General features: G+C 40.7%; 1 protein-coding gene across 1 annotated transcript in view; it reads left to right on the plus strand.

The window, feature by feature from the left end:
- The window catches only part of malrd1 (MAM and LDL receptor class A domain containing 1), a 359,618-nt gene that overhangs the window by 142,358 nt on the left and 202,000 nt on the right, over positions 1-15,260 (plus strand). Inside the window, exon 20 of the mRNA XM_073055307.1 lies at positions 2,135-2,291. Coding sequence (XP_072911408.1) covers positions 2,135-2,291 — 157 coding nt within the window. The remainder of the gene's footprint in view (positions 1-2,134; positions 2,292-15,260) is intronic.

Raw genomic sequence — 15,260 nt, forward strand, 5'->3', positions numbered from 1 at the left:
GGCTGGAGCTCATGGTGAGAAACTTAGAAGGTGTAGGATAGATACATCCTAAATAAGAAGTATTCTAAAGGCAGGATGATGCAACCGTGGCTGACAAGGTAAGTCAAAAACAACATATAAGCAAAAGAGAGGGTATATAATACAGCAAAACTTAGTGGGAAGTTAGAGGATTGGGTAGGTTTTAAAAAACAACAGAAGGCAACAAAAAAAAGCCATGAAGGAAACAATTAAGTATGAGGGTAAGCTTGCCATTAATATCAAAGAGGATTCCAAGAGTTTTTTTCAGATAGAGAAGTGATTGTAGATATTGGACAACTGGAAATTTACTCTGGAGATGTTATAATGGAGACAAGAAATGGTGAACAAACTGTATAAATATTTTGCATCAGTCTTCACTGTGTAACGCACTAGCAGTATGCTGGAAGTTTGAGAATGTCAGTGCAATTGTCATTACTAGGGAAAGGTGTTTGGGAAGCTGAAAGGTCTGAAACGGGATAAGTCACCTGGACTTGACGGACTACATGCCAGGGTCCTGAAAGTGGTGGTTGAGGAAATTGTGTAATGATTTTTCAAGAATCACTGGATACTGGCATGGTTCAGGAGGGCTTGAAATTACAAATGCCACTCCACTTTTCAAGAAGGAAGGGAGACAGGAAAAAGGAAATTATAAGCCTGTTAGCCTGACCTCAGTGGTTGGGAAGATGTTAAGGATGAGGTCTCAGGGTACTTAGAGGCACTTGAGAAAATAGGCCAAAGTTAGCATGGTTTCCTTGAGGAAAAACCCTGCCTGACTAATCTATTGGAATTCTTTGAGGAAATAATGAGCAGAATAGATAAAGCGAGTATAAATGGTTTTGAGCTCACCTGATGGTGAAGCATTACTGCCATTCATGATGTTGGATAGTGAAGTATCATTGCCATTCATAATGAACAAAGAAGTGGCAGGTAGAATACAATGTAGGGAAGTATATGATCACTCACTTGGGAAGAAGGAATAGAGTTGTGACTATTTTCTAAACAAGGAGTAAATTCAAAATTCAGACATGCAAAGGAACTTGGGAATCCTAGTGCAAGATTCCCTAAAGGTTAACTTGCATGGTTGAGTCAGAAGTAAGGAGGGTAAATGGAATATTTGCATTCATTTTGGGAGGACTAGGATATAAAAGCAAGAAAGTAATGCTGAGGGTTTATGGGGCATTAGTCAGATCACATTGGAGTATTCTGAGCTGTTTTGGGTTCCATGTATAAGAGAAGATATGCTGGCATTAGAATGGGTCCGGGGAGATTAACGAGAATGATCCTCGGGGTGGAAGGGTTTAACTTATGTGGATTGTTTGATGGCCCTCGGCTATACTCACTGGAGGGTGGATCTTATTGAAACATCCCGAATATTGAAAGACCTGGTATATTTAAGCTGGAGTTGATAGGTTCTTGATTGGCAAGGTGATCGAGGGTTATGAGGTGAAGGGCGTAGAATGGGTTTGAGAGGGAAAATAGATCAGTCATGATCAAACAGCAGAGCTGCTTCGATGGGTGGTGGATGGCTTAATTCTGTTCCTATGTCTTATGGTCCCCTTCCCTCCAGGGAGGACAGCCCAGCCTATCAATCTCTCCCTATAACTTGGGCCACCTCGTTCAGGCAATATCCCTGTGAATCTTTTCTGCAGCTTTTTCACATCTTTTCTGTTAATTGATAAACAGAACTGCATACAATGCTTCAAATGAAGGATCTTAATCCAAAACATTGACTGGCAATTTCCTTCCATAGATGTTGTCTGACCCATTGCCACCAGTGTTTTGTGTGTTGCTACACTATACTTCAATAAACTTCATCACATACTTCATTGAGTTCCTCCAGTGCCTTGTGTGTTGCATAATACTTCAACATTGTTTATCATATATTTCACAGTGGAGAGAGAGCAAAACATGAGGAGATTGCATTCTCAGGCTAGTTTAATTCTGCTATGACTAATGTAGATAATCATGTAATTGCTATGGAAGTTAGAGTTAACAAAACTTATTCCAAAATTTGCTAGAGATCCCCAGAATGGTGCATTGCAAAGATTTTCATAAGATACACTAATAATGAACCATTAGCTGCAATACCAAAATGTTGATATTTTTCTCTCCACAGTTTGGAAGTTCTGCAATTTCAGTAACGGGGTCTCGTGTGGTTGGAAGCAGCAGGTAGAACCAACAGAAGCCAAGAATGTATTTCAGTGGTTCACAGGGCGAGGTTCAGACATTCATCCAGGAGAAGAGGGTGATAGACCATCTGTGGACCATACGATGTAAGGGATTTATTTCACTTTAAGGAAACATCCCTGCTTTCACCATTCCATTGTCTTAGAACCCTAAGTTCCTAAGGTAACTAGATCACTCAAAACGGGAGAAAACAATGTGCAACAACAATTAAGTATATTTACTAACAGTAGGAAACTACCTCAGAGTATTTAAAAAGTTGTCGAAGTTAGAACTGAATAGCAAGTGGGAAGGATTAGGGTTAATTTTTTTTTTGCGAGCCTGTAAGAGAAAACAGAGCCAGATTGAATTTCTGGAATGAGATGAAGGAAGTGGAATTCAACTGAAGAGAGTAAAAGGCAGATATGAGAATTTAGCATTGATGTAATCTGACACCGATTCAGATACTTAATCTTTCTGAATTACATCCACTAGGGTGAGTACTATTGCCATATTCAGATTCAGGTTCAGATTTAATTATCACATGCACATTGAAAAAATGTGCACTAACAACCAACATACCCAACAATGAGCTGGGGACAATCCACAGGTGTCACCATGTGTTCCAATGCCAACATTGTATGCTCCCAGTGTTCAGCAGAACAACACAAGCAGCATTAGCAACAACAACCAAGCAAGACAAGACAACAGCAAATCAAGCCTCTTTCCCATACTACAATCCACCTATCCCTTCAAACACTCAGACGAGCTACCTCTGGGCTTCCTGCCCTAGGCCCTGGACACTTAGATATGCAGACATCAGGTCTCCAAACTCCAGTCCCTGACCTGGACTCACCAATGTTGGTCTTCAACCTTTGGGCATTCTACCTCCGGACTTTGGCAACCTCTGTGTATTGACTCAAGGACTCAACAATCATGGGTTTGACCTTTGTTCCTCATGGCTGAATTCACTGATTGATCACGGTTTTGACCTACAGGCCTTGACTTCCAAACATGCATGGATCACCGGCTCCAGTGACCTGTGGGGCCACCTGCCTTCCTGACTCCCACCTGTCCAGGACTCCGACTTGGAACTTGCCAACTTCCTTCTATAGGAATCGACAACTGTTTCTCTTGAGCTTTACAATGTCTTGTGCAGATATTTCCATGCGCCTAATATTTGAAGATTTTCTTTGGTACCGAAGATCCTCTCGTTTGCATAAGAAATGGCCTAAACCTTGCACAGGCTGTCTACGATAACTTGAGATGTCTTTGGTGATTATATCATATCATGGTAACACACACAAAATGCTGAATTCAGCAGTCCAGGCAGCTGAGAGAAGCCCAAAAAATTCTGTTAAGTCCACCTGCAAATATACAGTTTACCAGCAATCTAATGGATGACTGGAAACACTTCAAACAACGATTCACTATATAGTTAGCAGCAAGTAGAGCCAGAGGGGTGGATGAAAATTTGAACGCGTCTGTCTTTCTACACATAATTGGTGAATTAGCTTTGGACATCTGTAACTGCTTTCAAATTAACAGCCTGGGCATTGGATACTCTGATGACAAAACTTTACGTTTGAGAGATAAGCTCTTTTCCTGTGACCAGAAACAACGTATTAGTTTGAACCAATGCTTACCTGAGTTTCACACACTGAGAAAGTCCTGTGAGTCTAGAGATTTAAGAGACTCACTGGTCAGAGTGAAAACAGTTTGTGGAATCTGAGATAATGGACTCACAGGAAGCTTGCTCCATGAAAAAGATTTGATGTTATGAAAGGCTGTGAATATGTGTAGAGCAGTGGAGGCTACATGAGCACAAGCTAAGGAGCTTCACAGTGCAGAAACAATGGTGTATGCTGTGAAAACAGAGGGACAGTGCACAAGGCATTTCCCAAAGCAATAGCATAGCAAAGAGGTAGACACAAACAGCAAATGCAGCAAATGTGGAGATAGGCATATTCCAAAAGCATGTCTTGCTTATGGAAAGTCCTGCAATTATTGTGGAGAAAAGAATGACTTTGCAAAGTGCTGCAAAGCTAGGGTTACCAAGGGAAAGGTGCACTCAATTGATGAGGAAATGGAGGAGGTCTTTGTAGATTCTCTGTAGACTGCTGATGCTGGTAAAACAGAATAACTGTGGATGAGACAGTAATTCCATTCAAGCTTAACACTGGAGCCCAGGTAAATCTGTTATCAGTGGATGATTACAAGACCCTCAAAGACTTACCCAGTGAAGTTAAAAGTGACAGTTTATACTGGAGAGATCATTCCAGAAAAAGGAGGCTGTTTATTGACCTTCAAGAGCAAGGGTAGCACCTAAAGGCAGAGCTACTGGTTGTAAAAAAAGAGGGTACAAACAATATTAGGTCTGAGTGCATGTGAAAAGCTCAACCTGTTGAAAAGAGTTTCTGTACTGGCTTCACAGACCAAAGGTGACTACACTTCACTCATAGGAGAGTACTCAGATGTCTTTGAAGAGCTCGGATGTTTACCTAGTGTACACAAAATCCATGTACATGAGACAGTGTCTCAGACAGACAGACATACTTTATTGATCCCAAGGGAAATTGGATTTCGTTACAGTCGCACCAACCAAGAATAGTGTAGAAATATAGCAATATAAAACCATAAATAATTAAATAATAATAAGTAAATTATGCCAAGTGGAAATAAGTCCAGGACCAGCCTATTGGCTCAGGGTGTCTGACACTCCGAGGGAGGAGTTGTAAAGTTTGATGGCCACAGGCAGGAATGACTTCCTATGACACTCAGTGTTACATCTCGGTGGAATGAGTCTCTGGCTGAATGTACTCCTGTGCCTAACCAGTACATTAAGGAGTGGATGGGAGACATTGTCCAAGATGGCATTCAACTTGGACAGCATCCTCTTTTCAGACACCACCATCAGAGAGTCCAGTTCCACCCCCACAACATCACTGGCCTTACGAATGAGTTTGTTGATTCTGTTGGTGTCTGCTACCCTCAGCCTGCTGCCCCAGCACACAACAGCAAACATGATAGCACTGGCCACCACAGACTCGTAGATCTCCCTTTAGCTATGCACATAGGAAAGTTCCGTTTTATACTTAGAGACAAACTCAAATGAGAACCAGTTCTCATAGAATGGAAGAAAGTCATACAGAAAATTGAAGAGCAAAAGAATGAGTAAGTACACTGGTCATTGTGCAAAATAAAAATGGAGCATTGTGAATGTGTCTAGACCCAAGAGATCTCAATAAAGCCATTAAGAGAGAACATTCTACATTGCTAACATGGGAGGAGATTATGCCCTATTTGCCTGTGCCAAGTGGATAGCAAACTCGAAACATCGTCTGGGTTTCTGAAGCTGGATGAGGCAAGTTCGATATTGTGTACTTTTAAAACAACAGGGAAGATATTGCTTTCTTCGGTAAACAGATGGATTCTGTCCACACCAGAAGTCTACCATAAAGCCATACACATGATCTTTGTGGGCATACCTGGTGTCGAGACGAGGATGAAAGTCATCATCATTTGGGGGTTACCCGAGGATGAATATGATGCACGACTGAAACAGTTACTTGATGTGGCATGGAATGTCAATTTGAAATTAAATAGAGAGAAATGTGAGTTTGGTGTTAAGACACTGTCTTTCATAGAAGATGTTATACCAGAAGAGGGAATGAAGCCGGACCCAACAAAGATGTCAGCCATTGAAAACATGGGGAGGTTTCAAAGCAAGGAAGAGGTGAGATGCTTCTTGGGGTTGGTGACTTACCTGGCTAAGTTCATCCCTCAACTATCTACTGTGTCAGCACCACTTAGGTCACCGCTTGAGCAGCATACTGAGTAGATTTGGTCCAACGAGCAAGAAGAGTGTTTCCGGAAGCTGAAAAGAGTCTTAACTGAAGAACCAGAGCTGAAGTTTTATGATCCAGACGGACGTATTAGGATCTCAGCTGATGTGTCCCAGTATGTTCTTGGAGAAGAACTACTGCAGCAGCACAATGACACATGGAAACCTGTGGCCTTTGCATTAAGGGTAGTAACAAGTGTGGAAGCCAACTATGCACAGATAGAGAAAGAGCTTCTTGCCAGCACATATGCATGTGAAAGTTTCCATTAGTACCTCTATGGACAAGCTTTTGAAGTGAAAACAGACCATAAAGTACTGGTCTTGATTATGTCCAAACCTCTGACTGACTGTCCCATGAGGAAACAGTGCTGTTGATAAGGCTGCAGAAATATGAACCTATCTATTTCTGTGTTGGATGTACCCAATAACTTGGCCTCCACAGCTGCTCATGAAAACAAATTCCACAGATTTACCACACTCTGACTAAAGTAATTTCTCCTCATCTGTTCTAAATGGAACTCCTTCAATCCTGAAATCATGCCCTCTTGTCCTAGACTTCCCTACCATGGGAAATAACTTTGCCATATCTAATCTGTTCAGGCCTTTTAATATTTGGAATGTTTCTATGTGATACCCCCTCATTCACCTGAACTCCAGAGAATACAGCCCAAGAGCTGCCAGATGTTCCTCATATAGTAACCCTTTCATTCCCATAATCATTCTCATAAATCTTCTCTGAAACCTCTCCAATGTCAGTATATCCTTTCTAAAATAGGAGCCCAAAACTTCACACAATACTCCAAGTGTGGTCTCACGAGTGCCTTATAGAGTCTCAGCATCACATCCCTGCTCTTATATTCTATACCTCTAGAAATGAACGCCAACTTTGCATTTGCCTTCTTTGCCATCGACTCAACCTGGAGGTTAACCTTTAGGGTATCCTGCACAAGGACTCCTAAGTCCCTTAGCATCTCTGCAATTTGAATTCTCTCCCTATCTAAGTAATAGTCTGCCCGTTTATTTTTTCCACCAAAGTGCATGACCATACACTTTCCAACATTGTATTTAATTTTCCACTTTGCCCATCCCCTAAACTATCTAAGGCTCTCTGCAGGCTCTCTGTTTCCTCAACACTACCTGCATCTCCAACTGTCTTTGCATCTTTGACAAATTTAGCCACAAATGCATTAATCCCATAGTCCAAATCATTGACATACATCATAAAAAGCAGGGGTCCCAACACCAACCCCTGTGACCCTCCACTGGTAACAGGCAGCCAGCCAGAATAGGATCCCTTTATTTTGACTCTGTTTTCTGCTGATTAGCAAATGCTCCACCCACGCTAGTACCTTCCCTTTAATTCCATGGGCTCTTGTTTTGCTAAGCAGTCTCATGTGCAGCACCTTGTCAAAGGCCTTCAGAAAATCCAAGTACACCACACCTACTGCATCTCCTTTGTCTATCCTCCTTGTAATTTCCTCAAAGAATTGCAGTATGTGTTCAGGCAAGGTTTTCCTATCAGGAAACCAAGCTGGTTTTGGCTTATCTTGTCATGTGCCTCCAGGTACTCCGTAATCCCATCCCTAAAAATCGATTCCAACAACCTCTCAACCACTGATGTCAGGCTAGCACGTCTATAGTTTCCTTTCTGCTGCCTCCCACCCTTCTTAAATAGCGGAGTAATATTTGCAATTTCCCAGTCATCCGGTACAATGCCAGAATCTATGGATTCTTGAAAGATCATTGAAAGAAATTGCCTCTGCAATCTCTCCAGCTACTTCTTTCAGAACCTGCAGGTGCACTCCATCAGGTCCAGGAGACTTATCCACCTTCAGACCATTAAGCTTCTTGAGCACCTTCTCAGTCGTAATTTTCACTGCATCTACTGATTTCCCTGACACTCTTGAATGTCTGGTATATTGCAGATGTCTTCCACTGTGAAGACTGATGCAAAATACACATTAAATTTCTCTGCCATCTCTGCATCTCTCATTACAATAGCTCCAGTGTCATTTTCTATTGGTCCTATATCTACCCTCAACTCTCTTTTCCCCATTATATCCTTAAAAAAGCTTTTAGTATCTTCTTTGATATTAGTCACCAGCTTCCTTTCATAATTCATATTTTCCTTCCTAATGACCTTCTTAGTTTCCTTCTGCAAGTTTTTAAAAGCTTCCCAATCCTCTATCTTCCCACTATCTTTAGCTTCCTTGTATGCCCTCTATTTTGCTTTTGCTTTGGCTCTGACTTCATTTGTCAGCCATGGTAGTGTCCTTCTTCCATTTGAAAATTTCTTCTTATTTGTAATATATCTGTCTTGCATTTCCGTCAGTTTTCACAGAAACTCAAGCCCTTGCTCTCTGCTGTCATTCCTGCTAGTGTCCCTTTCTAGTCAACTTTGGCCAGTTCCCCTCTCATGCCATTGTAATTTCCTTTATTCTACTGAAATATCGACACATTGGGCACAAACCTTCCATGCAACAAGGCACCAAAATTGCATTCTGAAACAATTGTAGTCAGTGAGGCATTAAAGCCACTGAAAATCTGACTTCTTATCCCATTTTGTGTCTCCCCACATTTTCTCAGATTTCTGGATCTGTAATCACGTATCTTCTGCATAGTTCACTAAATGAAGGCTTTTCATTCACTGTGTGTGATATTAGGAGATTTGTTAAATTGCAAAATGTTGTTGCACTCATTTCAATTAACAGAAAAGCTATTTTGTGTTCAGTTATGCAGATACCTTCTCAACCGTAACCAGCTCTGTGAATTGCAATGAGGGAAATTTCCTTACTCTCTTTCTATGATTTGAAAGGCTCACAAATGCAACCACATATACGATAGCTACCAAATAACCAGCTTGAATCTTAGCAGTTATTTTGTCCTCTATCCCATCAAAATGATGATATCACCCAGAGTTCACAAAGATTATTGCCATCCCATTACCTGATTTGTTTAATGTGTGCAACTCTGATCCATTAAGATAATCCAACGCCTTTCTTTGTTACCTCTATCACTCACTAATCCTGATACCTTCTCTGCAAGTGTGGTGCTACTCCTGACCCAATGGACAGCTTAAGGACAGGAGCCTCTGCACACTTAGCTCTTGCTCGTACATTCAGCCAGCTGGTATCCTCCGAGTTATCTGCTGCTGTACTCACTACTGTTGTTCGTGTCTTAACCTGTGTCCATCAATATGGCCAGCTCAGAAACTACTCTTCTCACATGACTGCTAGTCCATTTTTTTTCCATACAGGAAACTCATTCCTAATATCCTGGTTGGCAGTTGGTTACGTAGTGCCAGGATACACCAAATTATTATGAGATAATGCTTGCTAAAACACAGGCATCTTTTTATTCTCTCACCCACTGAACTTCCTAAGAAAAACAAGGTTGCATACCTTAGCAACTATGGACTAGTGGCTCTGACATCAACCATTATGAAGTACTTTGAGAGGCTGTTCATGTACATTATCTATAGTCTCCAAGGCAACCCCAGCTCACAGCAATTTGTCAATCACCAAAACAGATCTACAATAGATGCCATATCCTTGCGCCAACACTCATCTTTGGAACATCTGAACAGCAGATAGCTAAGATTAACTACTGTATATTGACCACCACTCTGCCTTCAATGCTATAATTCCAAGCAAACCTATCACCAAACTCTGACACCTGGAAGTTAAGAACTCCTTCTGCGAATGGATCCTTGACTTCCTGACCAACATACCACAATCAGAAAGGACAGGCAGCAAAACATCTTCATGATTATTCTCAACACTGGTGCTCCACAATGTTCAACCCTCAGCCCTCTGCTCTACTCCCTGTACACTTATGACTACATGGCCAGACTCTGCTCTAACTCTGTCTACAAGTTTGTAGATGATACCACTGTAGTGGGCTGTATCTCAAATAATGATGTCGGAGTAGAGGAAGGAGACCAAAAACATAGTGGCATGGTGTCATGACAACAACTTTTCCCTCAATGTCAGCAAAACAAAAAAAAATTGATCATTGGCTTCAGGAAAGGGAGTAGTGTACTGGTTTGTGTTGTCTTCATCATTAGTGTCAGAGGTTCAAGATCCTTGGAGCATACATCACCCATAACCTGACCTTGTCCAACCCCATAGATGCCATGACCAAGAAAGCTCACCAGTGCCTTTACATCCACAGCAAGTTAAAGACACTTGGTATGTTCCTCTTGATTCTTACCAATTTTTATCAATACACCACAGAAAGCATCCTATCCAGATATATCACATTTGGTATGCCAAGGACCACAAAAAACTGCAGATAGTTGAGGATACCAGTGAGTACATTACAGAAACCAGCCTTCCCTTCGTTGATTCTATCTACACTTCTCACTGCCTTAGGAAACAGCCGGCATAATCAAAATCCCCACACTCCAGACAGTCCCCCTTCTCCTCTTTCCCATTGGACAGAAGATACAAAAGCCTGAAAGCATGTAAAGACTATTGAATGATTCCTTAGAACTATAAGACATACTCTTTATCTCACAATCTATGTTCTTGCACCTTATTGTCCATTTGCACTGCACTTTCATATTCATTATTTGGAGTTAACCAATTTCAAATACAAGTGAGAAGGCCAATCTCACTTGTCTTGCAGTTGTCTCCAGTGGTGATTGGCAAAACGTGTGAATTGAAATGGGAGCAGTTGAGTCAACACCAAAATACAGAGCAAAAAATTTGTATATTTATTTATGTTGGTTAGTTCACGGGATGCAGGAATGTTTGTCTTCAACTTTCAACGAAATCCTAGTTATCTACTGGTCGTCAAGGCCTATCAAGGATGGCCTCACTCCTTCCACCTGTCAACACTGCTACCATATTCAGTGTATGAGCTGGACAATTTGCCACCCTTCTTGGACAGTAAGTGAGGCAGAAGTTTGGCATCTGCAGTTTTCAATTGCATACCACTGAGGCAAGAACTTCAAAAGAGTTACGTGTGGAAATTGTGCAAGGAAGCTATCCTGTTGACAGAACCTATTATCAGTGCTATTTTGAATTTAGCTTAATGTCTGACTGATAGCCAACTGATATGCCAATAGCCTTTGATTCAATGGTGGTGGTAAACATGTATTACTTGAGTTGACCAATAGTGGTAATGAACAATTTCACTCCGGATAGCATGCCAGGGAATGAAACAAATGGTTAATGGGTAAAGGCATTCAGAGAAATATTGGGACAAATGCAAACAGAAACTAACTAGATGAAAGGAAGGTTTGTGAGAGTTAACGAGTTTAACCGTCTTGAGGCATTGAGAAAGAATGGGTTAGAGAAGAGATGAGTTAAAAGATAGCAATAATTGAGTAGTGAAAAGACATCCACCAATGCCCTGACAATTTCCCATCACTGGTAAGCTAGTAAATAGAAAGTAGCTTGGTTAGAAAGAAATAGCCATTTCCTAATTGCCTGTTTCAGTAAGATAAGGCCTGAGACTACTACTGTTGCAAACTCTGCAAAGGGCAAGATGCTATCACATTGTGAGAAAATTTACAAAAATTCATTTCTCAGTTATTTGACTTCCACATGGAGGTTATCAAATTGAAATGATTTTTTTTCTGTCAGTAATTGCTTCATAGCCTCCTCTTTGTCTGCTGCACTAAAATTCCAGAAACCACAAAACTTCCATGAATATAAATGTTGGTAAGCTTATCTGGATCAGCACATTGAAGGATAAATCCAGGTAGCGTCCTTCTTGCACCTCTCTAATTGAAGGATAGAGGTGTTGTTTTTAGAGTCACATTACCATGAGAAGAACTGACAGAATTTGAAAAGCCTATAGTGAGAGATATTTTACAATCTCCAGTTGGACAGGGAATTTCTATAGTAAATATTATTTTATAAAGTTTACCTCAAAATCCTATTCAATTGTTCAACTCTGACAAATTAGATTCCAAGTTTACCATACACAGAAGTTGAATGCTGAAATTGTCCTAATTTACTCATTTTTGGAAAGGTCAAAGCATGATACAGGCTAATGGGACTAGTGTAGATGTACAAAAAAGATGGTATTGGCATGGTTGTCTGAATAGTCTATTTCTCTGCCATACAAGCCTTTATCTCTATGATTGTTTAGTTTCTTAAAATAACACATTACAGGCTCATTTAATTCCTGTGTTTCGTTCGCATTTTGCTTCCTCCTCAGAGCTTTCTATCTAGACTACTCTCATTTCCCAGTTATTTTATAATGTCAAAATATTGTGCTTAACCTAACCAACTGTTGAAGCCATTAGGTCAATGTGGACATTAAATGTAATTCTCCTTGAATCCTAGGGTATTGGCAAATGGATACAGACTCTGAGAGCTAACTACTTCAGCCCAAAGTCTTCATTTGTCAGCTGTTCTCTTCCCTTGTTAAAATTATACTTGAAAAACACAGCTGCATTGTGGAAGTGCAAGAAAGCTGTGAATTGTTCTCTTTTAGTTATATTGGATATCTGCATTTACAGGTTTCTTTGTTAAATCAAGAGATCAACGAGGCACGATAGTGTAGTGGTTAGCATAATGCTATTACAGTGTCAGTGATCCAGGTTCAATTCCCATCACTATCTGTAAGGAGTTTGTTCAATCTCCCTGTGACCACATGGGTTCCTCTCGATACTCTAGTTTCCTCCCACATTCCAAAGTCATACGGTTTAGGGGAAGAAGGCAGGAGAATGTAGTTGAGAGGGATAATGATAGAATGACTCGATAGCCTAATTCTGCTCTTATGTGATGTTTTTTTAAAGAGGAGATCCAATTAACTTTTTGACAAAATAGGGAAAAGGTGTTCACTGGCAGTGAAAACTAAGGAACATACAAACTGGAACCATACAGTTTCTGTAAGAAAGACTGGTGAACAGCATTAGGCAAGTTATGCTAGTCACTTTCAATAATCCAGCTTTAGTAATTTTTAAATACTTCTTAAGTAGTTGCATGAATCAGATTAGTGGTATAGCTATCTCTAATTGTGTTAATACCGGTCCAAAATAATTATATCACAGGGTAATTCAAAGTGAAGTTTAAAGCAAAATTCTGCTGACAATGTGCTGCAAGGTTAGAGCAATGTAACGGAGCAGTAAGATAAGAATTCATTGCGAAAGAAGGATTTGCTATATGCAGGTGACATGAAAAGAGGCAAAGAACGAGAAAGATAATGTACAAAACTATTGCGGGGAGCCCAATGATGAACAGTGCAGGATATACAACAGGCACAAGATGGGATGACACGGGATTGTGCAACATCGTTGGCAATTTCAGGGGGATGCTTTAATGACTTTTTAACAAGAGGGCTGACAGTTCTTATCTGCAATCTATCTATTTTATCCAATCCTTATAACTAGAGGGTTGATAGTTCTTATCTAGAATCTATCCTATACTGTTAATAATAGTAGAAGGAGACTATCGCATAAATGCTGGCTTCCATGGTGGCAATTCCATTAGTCACTACTCCCTCTGCTTATTTCACTGCAACCTTGCAACTCAACTTCTGCTCTGTTTGGTCAATAACCTACACTAATTCCTGCTTTGGATTCGGTCGCAAAGAACAGTATTCCAAACAAAGTTCAAAGTACATTCATTATCAAAGTATGTATACTTTATACACCATTGAGATTAGTCTCCATACAGGCAGCCATGAAACAAAGAATACCAATAGAATCCATTAAAAACAAATGAACATCAAACACTCAGTGTTGCTGAGAGAGAAAGAAACAAATCATGCAAACAACAAGAGCAAGCAAACAGCATTCAGAACTGAAGTTCACAAAGCCAGGCATCACTCTCGCCTATCCAGAAGCCCACCTGTTGCAAGCCACAGCCTGAGTCCAACATAGTGATGACCAAACCCTGCCACAAAGCCAGGCATCACTTCAGCCATCATGATACTTGGATAGCGTCAAGAAAACCATAAGCACGATCAGACAACAATGACAGAGACATCATGCAATGCCCAGAGTGGAGGACACAGGCCCCTCTAATCTCTGCTCAGCCAATCCCATCTGCTCATAGCAGAGAATAAACAGTGGAGAGGATATTGCTGGAGATCAGTAGCATTTGGGGAGCCACTGACAATCCTCCATACACAGTCCCATTCAGGCACTGCTAAAGAGGCTGGCATTTGATGTCTTGAGACACTCTATCGGTACCCTCAGGAACCTGACTTGAAATTGATAAATGATAATCAATAGAGTTCAATGTCAGGAAACAATGTTACATGAAAAAAGGAGAATTCTATAAGTAATAGGCAGGTCAGAGAGCATCTAGGAGTCACAAGAGAATGCAAATGTTGGAATACGGAGCAATGAATTAAATCTATCCTGTCTGATGTTCTAAGCACTTCCACAATCCTCTGTTTTATTTTAGATTTGGGGTGGTGTGTTGGCACAGCAGTTAGCATAATGTTACTCTTCAACTCTGCCACTGTCTGTAAGGAATTTGTATATTTCCCTGTGATCATGTGGGTTTTCTCCAAGTGCTTCAGTTTCCTCTCACATGCCAAAGATGTACAGATTAGCTGGTTAATAGGTCACATGGGTGTAATTGGGTGGTGCAGGCTGGTTGGACTCGAAGAGCCTGTTACCATAAATAGTTAAAATAAACTTCCAGCATCTGCATTTTGTTAGATTTGGAGCAAAATACCCAGAATCTGTGACTGCAGGTGCCTACTACCCTTGTCTTCTTAGTGGTCAAGATCGCAGGTTTGGGAAGTTCCGTGGAATTAGAATTATACATGGAGAATAACTGCAGAGCATTTGGTAAATAGTACAGGCAGCAGGCACAGTGCACTAGTGGTGAAGGGAATGAATTAGTGTGGTGAATAACATTGACAATCTAATGGTCTGTTTGTGTTGGATCTGTGAAAACTGGCAGAGCTGCACTCAGCCAGGGTAGAGGTGATTACTCCATTGCACTTCTAGCTTACTTCCTGTAGATCATAGAGGTAAATTAGTCAGTACAGGATAGCTATCCCCTGACCTGCTTTTGTAGTCACAGCATTTATCTTGTGGCTTATTCTAAACTAATTTGAACCTCAAGGGGTTGAAACTGAGGATCATTGTGTGGAATGTATATTGTGTGTATTTTAATTGCCACATCAGCCATGGCTTAAGTTCTGTTTTGGTCTTGTTGAAATGGTGAGGAGTTGCAAATAGGATTGCACATAATGTAATTATCAAAAAATATCCCCATTTTTGGTGGAAGAACTGTTACTAATGAAGACATTGAAGATG

This window comes from Hemitrygon akajei, chromosome 8 (assembly GCF_048418815.1).
Source record: "Hemitrygon akajei chromosome 8, sHemAka1.3, whole genome shotgun sequence".
Taxonomy (NCBI): domain Eukaryota; kingdom Metazoa; phylum Chordata; class Chondrichthyes; order Myliobatiformes; family Dasyatidae; genus Hemitrygon; species Hemitrygon akajei.